This window comes from Telmatherina bonti, assembly GCF_933228915.1.
Source record: "Telmatherina bonti genome assembly, chromosome: 19".
Taxonomy (NCBI): Eukaryota; Metazoa; Chordata; class Actinopteri; order Atheriniformes; family Telmatherinidae; genus Telmatherina; species Telmatherina bonti.
Window position 1 is genome coordinate 15,678,221 of NC_136617.1, and position 15,268 is coordinate 15,693,488.

Below are 15,268 nucleotides of genomic sequence, written 5' to 3' on the forward strand. Positions count from 1 at the left end.
TAAAAGCTTAATTGAAAAATGGGAACTTATTGGAAGTTTATGCATTCTTCTAAATTCTCAATTTCTGCTAATTTGATCCTATTCACATCATACAATATACACTACCATAACATGAAGCAAAAAGCTTTTGAACAAGTACTAATAAAGATGAGTGTGAAAAAAAAGTTGGGAAATTACTTTAAGTTCAAGATATGTTGGGCTTTTTGATTTCTGGTGGCTGATTGCTGATCTCTTTCTCTCATGAGTGCCCCCCTCATAGATGACTGGTCCTGACCTCTTTTCTAGCCCATCTTTTTCTCTGTTTTGGCAGCGTGCTCATTGAACTGAACTAAAAACAAATAACAAAAGGGAGGGGACAAGAGATAGAAGAGAGGGATAGTCGCTGTGTGGTGGGAGAACAATGGTGATAAACCACCACCCTGACATTTAAACAGGTGTCAGGGTCAGGGGGTGAGATGACTGGAAACAATGAATGGAGGTGATGCACTGATTTTCCTTTTTTTTCTGTTATCTGGAGCATCTATCAGGCTTCAGTATTCCTGCTTGGTTCATTTGTTTTAATACCTGCTCACCTTTTCAGACACTTTAACATACATATGGAAAAGATGAGCAGCCGTGCCAGCAAGCTAAACCCTTCTCCTTACATTCTTCTCAGCAGCTTCATACGCATCTTGCCTCTATCCACCTCCCTCTTTCCACTCATAAAATCTGTTTGCTTATATTTGCCTCTTGGCATCTCAGCAGTGCTGCATACCAGGAGGGTGAGTTATGGGAAATGTTGTCTCCCACATAACACAGTCCTAAGCTGGTTGATGCTTTTTGTGCTGAGCATAACTCAGATCAGCTGCAGAGTAATCATTTGATTTTTTCTATGTCATCAATGGCATAATGCTGGTGTGGTGTTTAGCACTGTGGATTAAGCCTGTATAGAAAACAGATGGATGTCATTTTGAGCAGGTTTCTCTTTTTTTACAGATCCCTGTCATCCTCAATCCACTCTCCACCGAATTCTGCAGGCAAATCCGTCCTGCTGCTTCCGGTTTCAAATTTCCAGAAAGACTCAAAAAGCACCTGTCAACATGATCACACTTTTTATTCTATGTTCTGAAGAGAGAGAGTTTCTTTTTTCCTCAACATTTTGAACCTGAGAATGCCTGGCAGGAGAAACTCATGTGCGAAGCAGGGTTGGGAAGGCAGCTTCACCTTGAAAGGCCATGCTCCAGAGACAGGGAAACTACAAAAAGCAATTAAAAGTATCGATGGTACTTCAATAGCTCTTAAATAGTGCTGCCGGGCACCACAGGGCGTGCACATTTTTTTCTCTTTATTCGTCGATCTAATTCTCCCTGTTTCACAGTTTTCTTGCTTACGACTTCACTAGTCTTCATCACCTGCAACTGCTTGATTGAATTAAAATAAAACAAAAAAAAAAGGTAAAACTTATTGACAAGCTATGTGGACAAGACACTAGAAAAATGAAGTAGACAATCATATGAACTGATGTTTATCCAATACCAACTAGCTTGTTAGCTTTTTCTAATTGGTCAAAATGTATGTTCAACTGTAACTGTGTTTACTGAAGATGTTATCAAAAATAATCCGCAGTCACCACTGCAAATGTGCATCAGTCACTGATTTCCAGCAGATTGTCATCTACTGAACTAGAAATCAAAAGGGAGATTGGGAAGAACGGAGACTGCCTAGGAAACAGCATCATCCAACAGATGATTGTTTTTATGAATCCTTTCAGTCTGCCGTTTTGACTGAAATCAATGATTTACAACATGCAGAAACACAAAAAACACACACGTTCTCAAAATGTATGTGAAGGCTTGAATTGGCGTTGCTGTAACCGGAGAGCCTAACGAACAGAGGCAGAGGAAGAGTTGCTAAAAATTGTACTCAAGTATGAGTAGGATTACTTTACAATAATACTAATCAAGTAGAATTAAAAACCACCAAAAAAATTAGTCAAATAAGACAAAAAAAAGCATTTGGTGAAAAGACAACACAAACGCTGATTGACTGATTCTGATCTGAAATTTGTTTTTCTGATTAATCTATTTTATCAATAAATATGGGCACTAAAATACAATGTGATATTAAAGATGCATTATGTAACTTTCTGATCATAAATCTCTGCGTCCCGGACTTGCTTGATGACACAGTGACATCTATCGTGTGCATTTCTAAGGCCGCTGCTGCCCAGGGGGATGAGAAACTGCACTATACAACTTTTACATCCGCGGCCTAACACGACGTCGCAGCAGAGTTTTGTTTCATGGTAAAATGAGAAACTGGATGTTTTGAACATGCAACACCTTTGATTCAGAAAAGAAATGCAAGTAAATTAAAAGAGAGAAAAGGACAAAACAAGATTTATCATGAGATCGTCTTTTGCTGGCTGTAGAGAGCTAACAGATCAGGTAGGATTCAAGATGGATGCCGAGTTAGCTGTTGATAGGAGGTGCATGACGGGAAAATGGCAAAAGTTCTGCATGTCTCTAAAACTGAACTAAAATAGCAAATATTTATCACAGTCAATGGTTTGCGTGTGTGGTCATGTGACTACACAGCTATGTTTAGTTGGTGAAACAATATCATGATGACTGTTACTGAAACGAGCAGCATCTTATTTCTACTTGAAAAAATGATTATAGAAATTCAAGGAAAAAATACTGAATTAAGTATTGCCAAGGTTTCAGAGCAAGAGTAGCAGTTCTTCTAAAAGTCCAAGTAGGATGCAGTAAAATTACTTAATAGTTGGGTTTTTCTCTTTAAAAACTACTCAAGTAAATCTAAACATAGCTGGTGCACTAAAATGAAGCAAAACTACTCTCAACTTACCTTTGCACTGGTTAGTGTTTTTATCCAGAATGGCCTTGGTTGACACTATTTTTCCATACCTGTAAAGAAAGAGAGATTAAATTTACTATTTTTAACAGACATGGCTTTTCACTCTTGGGGTAGTTCATTCAGAGCACAACCCTGTGGTTTAAGTAGATGCCTCATTTCCCATACCCTCGCCATTTACTTGCAACAAGCAATTTGTAGAGTCGCACAAATGTCAAAAGCCACTGCAAAGAGAAATCACTTGGGGTTAATAACATTATGTGTATGGCTGACTTCAAATGACTGTGCAAGCCTCTGACATTTCAGAGAGTCATTGGACATTTTCAAAAGGTCTGACAGCACACAGCAGCAATAAAGGCTCTTTTTATGTTCATGTAGTGGACAGCATCTTTAATCCTTTCAAAACTATAAAATCAACCGAAAGACAGAGGAAAAGTGATCTGATGTGTAAATGAGCACATAGGGTTTAGCATTAAACTTTCTGATTCAGCCTTGTTGCTCCCAATTTCCATCCATTATGCTAAGATAACAGATGTTTTTAGCTTCGTACTGAACCAACATATAGCAGTGGACTAAAATCTAGTCATTCGGCTTGAAGTAAATAATGCTGATTACAGGATATCCTAACAAGGGCATCTCTTTGAGGTTTGGAGATGTAATGAGAGTGATCTGTAAAAAGAAAAAGAAAAAGAAAAAAAAAGGAAAACCCAATTAATATAGTTAACGTGTTGAATGAATCATGAGCTGGTCCATTGTGGACAGCGGAAGCACTTTTAGGATGATTAGCCTAAAGAAGTAAACATTTCTTTATAATCCAGTTATTGTCTTTCACAGGTTGCGTGATGTTTGACTCCAGTATGTCCTGAAAAGATTGATTTTCCATTGTTCCCCGTGCCTCTGGCTGCAGAATAACCCTATAAAACAAGATCAATGTGCACCTTTACGAGGACAAAACTCAATTCTGCTCCATGTGGATAAAAATGCTTTATTTCAACAGCATAAATTCTCTAATAAGTTAATTCCAAAATCGATGAAGCTTGTTATTTTTATTTGAAAACATTTGAAGGAAGTGAGGATGCAAACCCATACCTGCACATGTGTCAAGACACAACGCGGTAAAAAGTGCACTCCATTCCAAGTCCACATAGTTTCCCTTTAGTTCTTTTGCAGACAAGCAACAGTTTTAATTCACCTTTTTAGAAGTCCTAGGATGACGTGTCTAAAAGCAGCTGCATTCAAGGAAAATAGCTCTTGAAAAGGAGTTGCATCTTAGGAATCACAATGTGATACAGTACAATACGATACAATAGGCTTGATTGTCCCTATACGATAATTTGACTCGAATGCAAGTGCTTTTACATTTGCTGTCTAGAAAACATCAAGAGACCTGACAGCACATGATATTTTCTTAGTCTCATTTGTAGGTTGCTTTGGATAAAAGCGTCTGCTAAATGACTGTAGAATAGAATAGAATAGTTAAAGAGCAAATTCTGTGCTTATGGTGTCTTACAGAAGTAAAAGTTTTTCTGAAGAAAGCTGCTTTCGTTGTCTCCTTGATCTAACACACCTGATTCAAATTAAATGTCAAGTTTGGTTCAATTATGATTACCCAGCAATCTAATTCAGGTGTGCTGCGACAGGAAACATTCAAGAACTGCAAGACAGCAGCCCTTAAGGACCAACTTTGGCTTACAGGAACCTAAGGTGTCTGATCATTGGGATAGAAGGGGTTGACTTAGCTTCAGAACATCCATAACCATAACATATCCATAACAGAGTGTTTACTGATGAAGGTGAAAAAGTAGAGCTCATTGAGAAGTAGAGGTCCTGACATTTGGACAAATAGAGTACACTTTCTAAGGTATTCAAATTTTTTACATCTCGTGATTTTCCTTGTTTTGTTTGTTTATTTACAAAACAAAGTTAAAAACTAAATTTGCCTCTGTTCCATCTTGTAATCGAATAAACATTTACAGTGAGAAAACTTTTACAACAGGTGCCCAAACTTTTTTATGCTCCTTCATTATAACGCTTGGCGCCTGAACGCTGCATAATGAGTTGCTATGGAGATTTCTGAAAATGAAAGACGAACCTGAAGCGCTGCATGACAGCAAGTTATTCTATCTGCTTGTCTCAGCTAAAATGGCAACACGCTGCATTGTTTGCAGTGTGAGAAGCGCTGCAGTGTGTGTGCCGACTTCGGTGTGTGGATAAAGCTCTGAGTGTCTATCCGTATATGTGCGTTCAGATGTTTGTACAATTACATGTGATGCAAATGTGTCTGATTTAGATAGAACAATTCAGTGTGTATCGAATGCACACCACAATGAGTGAACAGAGGAAAAGCACACCCACACACACACACACAAGCAAACATTCTGTGGGGAAGAAGCAGTGGTGCATCCCGACCCATATTTCACCAGCAGGGGATAATTGTGCCATTTCTCAACGAGTGCCGGAGACTCTATTTACTGCATGCTGCGGTGGGATGGGTGGTGGATATGAACTGATGAGCTCCGAGAGGAAAACTACCAGCTCTCACATACACACACTAATACAGATACCACAGTGGTGTACTCACAAACACATACAAATACACACACGGAAAGCACTCACAAATCAGTGACTTGTCTCCTTTCAGTAGATGAAATAGGCCATTTTAGCTATAGGGATGCATAATCTGCTGCAACAGAGCAACCCTGGGGTGAAATGTTTGATCAAACTGAGATCCTCTCAAACATAAGTACACAAGATGAACATAGAACAGAGTGTTCATTTGATTAGAGAACAATCAAAGATTTCTCTAATTCAGGGTTTACTGAAACAAACAATGCAGGAACTTAAGCAAAGCGATCGGCAGTAGAGCTAAACCCGCCATTACTGTTTTCATTCATTTTTAGAATAAATGTCTTGAAATTGTGTTGATTTCTAGTCCTAATGTGTAAGGAAGCTATTACAAGGCTGTTTACTTGCACACAGGTGTCTTCTTTCCCTCAGTGAAAATGTTACTTTCAGTCTGGGAAGCAGTTTAAAAGCTCCATGCTTTTGGCACAAATTAGGGGAAAAGTTCTCATTAAAACTTTGTTTGGACTACATGGAAGCAGGAAACGGTAGCTTTCCGATGCCAACTCATCAGCGCTCGCCTCATTAAATGTTAAAGATGGCTCATCAATGCATCCTATCTGCTGTCCAAACATACAGCACAAAGACACTGCAGGGAGATGAAAAGACAAGGAGGAAGGAGCCAGCTTCATGAACATAATGGAGACATGTTGGATATGGATGGAGGAGGTGATCAGCATGTCTATGTATGGGGTGTGCGTGTGTGTGTGTGTGTGTGTGTTTGTGGCTGTGGATGACCCTGCTGGAGGCTTCTTCGCCTCTCTGCCAGGTGGGCCTGGGGAGGCTTTGATGTGACAGAGGCAGTCCCTGTGAAGCGCAGGTTTAACACTGATGCTGTGGCCGGGATGCAGAGCTTGTCTCCACTAATCCTATTTCAATCACTCTTGCAGCCTCTTATCTCTGACTCCGCTGGCCCTCTGCCCTCCCTTTTCACACATATCTTCTCCTCTCTCTCTTGTTCTTCTCTTTCCTCCTCCACTCTTAATGTCTCTACCATCCTTTCTGTTTTTGCTTTCTCCCCTATGTCCTTTATGTTTTTCCATTTGTGTCCTTCCTCCTCTCTACTAATAGGAATGCCATGACAATCATTCTGATGCAATGACGGATCAACCCTAAGAAAATGCCAGAAATGAAACATCTTATGAAAATGATGAATAAATAAATTTAAAAAAAAAAGAGGATTTGTGAGCTATTTTAAGCTGATGAAAATGTACAAATTGTGGTGGATGTAAAACATGTCATTCATTCGACAGCTGCCTTGGAACTGAAATGTGATAAAACTGAAACTCAGAATAAACGCTCAGCTACATGTTTAAGTAAACAGCTGCGCGTGCACGAGTGACAATCGTAGCACCACTTTTCCTTCTTTTTTTCACGTTCTTGCTGGATGAAAGGATCCAGGACGAGAAAGAAGCGGCTCTTTGCTGTACCTCAGCAGAAGCAGAGCAGGCCAGGACCATAGCACGTCACTGTGGTGTTGCTGGCATGTACGAAAGCAAAGCACTGGAAAAAGATGGATGGACCACCCAAGTGTTTTGCTCATACCATGGCCTCAGCCTCTGGACACACTCTCCAAAGGTCTGTGATTATATCTGCATGATTAGACAACACAGCAACGCCTTGAACAGCAGGTCAGTGAAACCTGAGAGATTTTTCTACTTGATTTTTGATTTTTTTTTTTTTTCTTTCCCACAAAGTCTTCGTATGCTTAGTGTTAAAGTCCATCTTTCTTATATGCATAAAAGCAAACAAAAAAAATGTGTTTTCTCTATTTATTAATGCTTTATTTAATCTCAGTCAGATGAAGATTTAAATGTATGCAATACATTGTAAAATTATTTTCATCCCCAGAAAAAAAACACAAGAACACAAAGATTATAACTAACCTTACTGATATCAGCTGTGAAATTGAATAAACACCAGCTTCTGGCTTGTTCAGCATCTTTAAAGCACCTGTGCAGGGAAATGGTGCAGGTGCACACTATGGAAACAATAACTATACTTTATCACCTCTTGTAGACCTTTATAGAAATTAATTAGCAGACTACTAAAAAGAAAAGGCAGCACACCAAGAGTTCTTCTCATGTGGAAGCAGGTGCAGCAGACACCCACTACCCAGATACACCATTTGCAGCACATTTTACCCTGAGGGATTTCATAAACTTAAAACAATGTTATCAAAAATGAAAAAAGTAGCATCTATATTTGTACTAAAATGCATAGCAACATTCACATATATAATGGGTTTTTTTTTGTTACTGTGAGTAGTATTTGCTGGCTAAACTGTAATACATTTTTAGAAAGAGCTATAAGCTGCAATAAATTCTGCCAGTATTAGTTTTAGACTGAAGAACTCCTGCAGGCTGTTCAACAGTATGATATAACACATTACATCAGCTCTGAATGCTGTATTCTTGTCTTGACAGAGGCATGGCCATGTCCCAGATGCTTGCTAATTAATCATAGACATAAAAATAAAATAATTGCCCAACTGACATAACTTTTTTTTCATCAATTGAAAAAAAAATCAGTATCAATACTTATGGCAAAATAAAATGTAGCTTACCTACAATTTTCTAAAATGTTTTCTCATCTGTAAAATCTTAAATGTCTGTTTAAGAGAGGTTTTTGGGTATTTAAATAAAAAAAAGTCAAAGCTGGATATAAAACAGAGCTGAATCAAGACAGTAACAAAAAGAGACATAAAAAAAGATGTCCCACATATGACTAGTCACAGACATTCAGAGCCTTTTTGTGCATTAAAGCACTGTGTGGCAGCTGCCCTTGACTGTCATCTCCTGTTGTAACTACAGTGTCTCACAGCTTACACATTCCTGTGGCTCAGACAGAGCTCAACCCTCCCAGGCACACTTGAAGAAGAAATGTCAGACAGATGTTGATGTGAAATGGTTTTGCAGTTGTGAAGGTACTATATAACTCCTGAAAATGAGTTTGTATGCGGTTAAGCTTTAGTTTAATAAATATCTATTTATTGTTTTATTGATAATGTTTTCCACTGTGAGTGCTGAAGACATACTAAACTACCACACTGACAGGAACGTTAACTCTTGTAATTCACTTCTCCAAGTGCCGACTGAAATTGCTGGAAACATTTTAACCAATCAGAGAAGTGAAGGTATCATGATGGCGTGAAACTGCTTTACTGATAAAGGATTTAAAATCTTGCAGTTGGAATAAAACACAGACTTTGATTTTGAGTAGCTAATCAATCGCTTGGATTGGATGATTTAAAACTGAATGCTTATGTATAAAACACTTATAGAACATATATAACATTTATATTATTCAGTCTTTGTGGAGCATCGTGGTTGTGCCATATTGAATTTAAATATAGTCTCCAGGAGTAAAAACTGTGATATTCAAATTAACGTGCTGTGCAAGCACAAATGTAAAATGATGATAGATTTGACCGAATGATACACAATATGTCCTGAACATGAGTAACATACTGAAGTGCATGACAATGCAGTCAGTAATCCACCGAGGGACTTTGCGGATTAATTTACCTTAAACCTACATCTTTTATTTCCTTCAGCAAACAACAAAAGTAATGGGAGTACATCTAAAGTATGCTGTACAGATATGCATTATAATATTACACTAAGATACATATAATGAGGAAAATGATATAAAAATCCCTCATCACACCAAAAACTACAGCTTAAATATCACAGCGTTTTGTTGGCAAGAATGGGTAGCAATAAATCAAAAAGCCTCAACAAATTGGATAATTCCTTTCCTGGCTTCAGTACACATCTTTTTCTTGGCAGAATTTCATTATGTTCTTCGAGGTACTGGGATTCCCCTGCGTTTTGCTGGTAGATTTACCATAAACTGGCAAATGTTTACTTTTTATACCTTTCACGGCTCTGAACGTGAGAAGCATCCTAAAAAAGAAGGGTAATCCTAGGACTGTTCTTTTTCACTTTTCTTCTCTCAGTAAATGGCAACATCACAGACATCCTAGCAAACTGATAAACCATTCAGTAATCTAGTTGAATATTTGGGCAGAAAAAAAAAAGAAGAAAAACAGTGTAATCAACGTGCAATCCAAAGTTCATTAATTTCCTGCAGAACTGAGCAACAACAGCGTCTTGGCCAATGTGTGTCATCGCAGCCATCTGTTGAAGTTGGACGTAGTCTCGTACACATTGTGGTCATTTGCTGTCATTAACTATTCTGATTCCAATTTTTCCTTATTTCCCCACTGATGTGGTTCCTTTTTTATAAAAACATTCCTTTTACCTGCTGAGACTGAAACAGATGACAAGTTAATTAGAACCATTCAAACTTCCCCAACTCCCTAAAACACAGGAATGGATTACGTCTGGATCCAGCACTATAGCCCCAGGGCTTCTGTCAAGTCATTTACAAAAGAAAAGAGATGTTTCATTTACATTTCTTTTAGCTCGTATTCAGAATTCACTTTTAGAGACTTACATTGTAACCTTTCATTTTCAATTAAAGAAGCAGTGTTATATAAATAGGTAGACAGGAAAATTGTTTCCACAATTTCAACCAAGTTACAGGTTGAAATGGTCATTGCAGTCTGTTGGTATTTTATGTTATATATGTTTCCATGAGTAATGAACTACATTTACTTTTTCATTATTTAACTGATGCAAAATTCATATTTTGACCAGTTTTCCAGTTTGAGATAAATGAAGTAATTCACATGTTTACATCCAAAACCACTGTTTGTAATTTACACAGATAATTAAACAAACAAAAAAAAAAGAATTAAAGCATATATTTATGTGCTATTTCATAATCGACCCATTTATAGCAATCTAGACAAGAGAAAGTTATGGACAAAAAAAAAAAAAAACAAGCAAACAATAAAACAGAAGTGGTTGGAACCAAATGCAGGACTCACAGACAATGGTGGAGAGATGATTATAGACTTCTTGAATTAAACTGAAAAAACTGAATGAGTATGAAAGCTGGGAAATAAACTAACAAGACCAAACAATGAAAACTGAAAAACAAGCAGCAGAAGAACAAACTAACAACTTTTCAAGAACTGACGATGAATAAAGGAAAATCTGGACCACATATACAGAAGAGCTGATTACAAAACCAGAAGCAGGTGTGACTATTTATGACTAGAAATAGGGAATAAAGCATTCAAAAAAAGAACTCGAAAAATGAGAAAACTAAATATACAGCAACAGAATGAGAACAAAAATGCACAGATCACAGCATGTAAATGGGCTGGTTAGAGGGTGCCTATGTACAGAGTGGAACTATTTGAAATGTCAAGGCTAATCCTAATTATAAGGCCTCTGGCTGAAGCAGATATCAGTCAAATCAGGAAGATTTCTAATTTTTTAAAATTTAACTCATGCTTAAAAAAAAACAATTTACCCCCAAACAAACATTTATCAAGGTTGGACCACCTTACAGGAGGAATAGATGTCAATAATCAGCTCCCCTTGGTGTCAAGAATCAGCTCCCCTTGCTAACACATCATGTTACTAACTTTCAAGAATGTATTGTATTTGATGCTCTGCATATGTGCAACTTGAATGCTTCTGTCTTTGCTACTGACTCCCAACCAAGCAGCAGTACGTATCCACTATCCAGTCTGCAGTACTCTGTTTTAGATTTTATATTCTATTGGAATAGTAAAATTGTTTTACAGATGATGAAAACCTGTGCAGGTGTACTTTCTTAAATTAAGGTTAAGAGTCAATAATGGCATCAATATCAATTCCCATCCATACCACACTCTACGTTATTTTACTTATTTGACACTTTAGCAATCGGATATTAATGCCACTTAAATGCCCACCATGCCTGACCCAAACAAACGCAGGAGTACATTATCAGAAGAGGCAAAAAAAAAAAAAAAAAAACCCACGACAGAGCTTTCAGTGTTTAGAGAGAGCTCAGAGAAGAGACAGGGTGCAAGATGGATGCAAACTTAGTTGTCAATCAACCCTACCAATATAAAAGATATCACTCGATGTTAAAAGGTGGTTCCCAATAGTCGTCTTCTCTTTTCTTTTTTTTTTTCTTTTTTTAACTTTGGCTGTTTTGATTCGTTGCTACAGTGGATCAGCTGTTTCCAACTATTAACCATATTTTTACATCCAGGGGATCTGAGCATATGTCTCTCTGTGGATATGGAATTTTGTCCTTTTCACTTGACCTTGTCACCCTTCTGCATACAAACTGGCAGGCTGAACATGTACAGTATTTGGAAATAATATGATGCAAAAAATGGTTTACGTAAGAGGCCAGGCATCCAATAAAAGCTCTACACTGAGCTTGGGGAAAGTGAAAAACAGACTTGTTACGGTGCGAGATATCTTCAAGTCCGCATGTTGCAAGCCACTTACCCTCTTTTACTCTGTCCTCTATCACACACATTGACACACACTGGTTGCCTTCAGAGCCAGCATTACAGAATCGCTTCTGTTTGTTTGGAAGTGTCCAACCTGTCAAACCCACATGCCATGAAGTGCTGTCTGATACGCACAAATGAACACATCTCATCTGTGCGGGTGCTGCTTCTGCTTTCTAGATACTACTTCAAAGGGGAAGTCAGCAGAGAGAAAAAGTTTTTTTTTCCTAAAAAAAAAAAAATTACAAGGGAAGGACAGAGGGAAGGATAGGGAGATAAAGCCAGAGTCCAGAGATCTCAGGTTTTCTCCTTCACATCAATCAGCCTTTTTGTACCACAGACTCTACTGCTGCTTCTGTTGGGCTTAAAAATTGCCTTCCTCTGAATGGCTGGAGTCTGATAAAATGCTAAGTATGAGGGGGAAGGGTTGTAGCGCACATAGAGGACTCCCAAATCAGCATGTTACAGCGGTGACTGGATTGGTTGCTATGGTTATTGGTTTGCAATTAGTTCTCAGGGGAAAGTAACCCAGTACTCAGAAATCTTGATATTTTTTTAAAACTTTGCGCGAATCTAAAGATGAGTTTATGCTGAATAAACTAATACAACTATCTAAGAAATGAGCTGTTAAAGGATTAAATGTCAACAAAGTTAAATACAGTGTACAAGTAGGAGACAAGCTCCTGCCAACCTCTAAATAGCCAAGCTGCCTATGTGTCGTGTGTATAGTAATAGGGGGATAAATAATTCAAAAAGCAGCCTAAGGCTAAATCAGCTCCTCCTCTAACCCTTGCTCTAAAATCAATGTTTGGGGAGGAAAAAGGCGTAGTGTTTCAGTCAACTTTGCTTGACCACCTAAATTTTTGTATCACTTCTGCTAGAACAGATAACTGGAGGGTTGGGCGTAATGATCAGAGCAGAGAAAGCAAAGAAAAAATGAAAGCAGGAGGGAGGGGAAGGTGAAACAGAAAGGGAGGTGGGGAGGGGGGGGGGGGGGGGGGGGGGGGGGACACTTTAACACAGAAAAAGTGCATATTCTGGATTTGAGTTCCAAGAATAGCAGATGTCTCTTCTCAACATGAGGATGTAGCTGTGGGAGTAGTTTAGCTATTCTTATGATATACTTTTCCAAGGTTAAGTACCACGATCTGTTTACACCATTCCTCATGCGTAAACTGACCCAGCTTGGGAAAAAAAAGCTATAGATATTCAAAACCAAAAACTTGTTTTTTTTAGTATATTAAAAAAAGAACTATTTAAACCAGGAGCACCCAATGCTTGTACAGAACAGGACTTCTCAAAAGTACTTAAAATATCACTGGGTCTTTTTTGCTGTCTACTATACGTTTATTGACTAGAGAGACACTAGCCTGCTTCAATCCACTCTTACTCCGGAGAGCTAGTTTTAGCTAGCTCTCTGGAGGTGCACCATACATATCTGCAGGGGACTCTTTTTTTTTTTTTGTATTGGTACTACATCTCTGTTATATCATTCAGATGTCAAATTGGACACAAATTACTACCAATATTCATCAAAGCATATAATACTGAATGCGATAAAGCATATAGTACATACAGACAATGCATCTTTTTAAATGATAGTAATGCACCCTCTCACTGCTGGGTTTAGCTGGAGCAATAACATGCTTTGCCAACTTACAAAGAATCACACATAATTTTTCTAGGGTTCCTTTTTTTTGTTTTGTAACTGGGTTTTGTTCATTATTTGCTGGAACATCATGGTCACATGTAATGCCTGTCAAATAAGCTCTTAAATCCTAAAATTAGATGTCTGTATTATAAAGGCTGCTACTCAGCAGCTGGTCGCAGAGCAGGTTGTGGTTGTTGCTCAGAAGTGACATTTCTTACATGTCTAACTTTGTCATAACTTTGGGTGAATTTCATCCATGCTACATTGGTTTTAAAAGGCTACTCACTCAATTATGGTGTTCTATGGTTTACCAGACCCCTCAGTATAACCACTGAAGAACTGGCCAGAGGAAAGGATGAGGACACTGCACAGATGTCCAAAACTACATACACCACTTAATCTATTTGTACTATCTCAAATCAATTAAGCTAGATAGCATAAAAAGATCTTATAAACAGGTTTGTGTGCAGGCAAGACCCACAAATTCAGTACAATGCACTATATTGCTCCCACAAAGAAAATTTAAAATTGGGAAGAAAATGTGGGACTTATAACATATTTCTGCCACAAAATTTCTACTTTTGCTTAGGGCTGGGAGATATAACGATATATATCCTTTGGTGATAGAAAATGTCGATCATTTCATATGAGGCTCTATCGTTTACGCCACAATTATGTGCTTTACTGCAGTATTTTATGTCAAGATGTGCTTCACAGCATGCATGCTGCAATACATAAACAAACATGGATGAAGACGTCAGACACATTTCACCAACAGATGACCCGCCAACCCAAACAATTAAGCTTGTTCATAAAAGAGTGGAAATTTCTGTCGCATGGATGCAGTTTGGATATAAAAAGACAGACGTGGAACTGACAACAGACTAGCTCACAGTCCCAACAACGGACTCGGACACAACTAACTCAGTTTATCACCTGTGCAAGAATCAGGACAAAGAATACAGAAAGTCAACAGGAAAAACCTGCAAAAGCAGCATCAAGTGGTGGCGAAAGTGCTCATAATAAACTCCAGATGTTAACGCTGAAGCAGGCATTTACCCGTGAGACATTGGACATGAGATGTTGGTCATATCACCCAGTCCTACCTTTGCTTATATTATTTCTATGTAAAAATGTCTCTCTGCTGCTTTATCAATAATAATCTTGCACATGTTGACAAAATTCATGTGTAGCCCTATTACTGATGAACTGTAGTTTAGCTGGTAGAGTATGTTGCAGGGATTGTGATTCAATGAGTCCTTGAGTGAGTTGTGAATGGCAGGTGACTACTTTGCATAGCAGCTCCACCGTTACTGGTTCATGAGAGTGAATAGATAAATCAGAAACAGATTGTAGAGTGCGGTGTAAAAGCCAGGTTAAAAGGCGTCATATAAGTGCACACTATTTAACATTTACTGGTGAGCTGGGTGATAGGAAATTTGGGGCTTTGAAGTTGGATTAAAGAGCCTCTGCTCACCCTTTTTCTCACCCTCTGACAGTTTTTGGAAATGAGGCCATGGGATGGGCTAGCTCTGATAGCTGAGAGTCATTAAGGATAATGTGGTGCTGATGAGTGTCTGGGCTTCTGCTCCATAAAAACAGGTGCTCCCAGGGTCACTCCTCCTTTCCTACCAACTCACCTCCTCTTGGGTTGAAACCTCACAGCTCTCTCTCCCCCTCCTCTCTTGCTCTCTAGCTGCCCCCTCCACTATTCCCCCAGCACACATGGGAAAGGTTATTTGCACAATTGGTGGTGATTAGCTCTTGATTTG

At 38.4% G+C, this 15,268-nt stretch overlaps 1 protein-coding gene across 4 annotated transcripts in view; it reads right to left on the reverse strand.

The window, feature by feature from the left end:
• LOC306770124 (RNA-binding motif, single-stranded-interacting protein 3) overlaps positions 1-15,268 on the reverse strand; it is a gene marked incomplete at its 3' end in the record, with an annotated part of 215,398 nt that overhangs the window by 158,187 nt on the left and 41,943 nt on the right. For all 4 annotated transcript variants that reach the window (XM_079258936.1, XM_079258937.1, XM_079258934.1 and 1 more), the window contains exon 3: positions 2,848-2,906. In XM_079258936.1, coding sequence (XP_079115062.1) covers positions 2,848-2,906 — 59 coding nt within the window. The remainder of the gene's footprint in view (positions 1-2,847; positions 2,907-15,268) is intronic.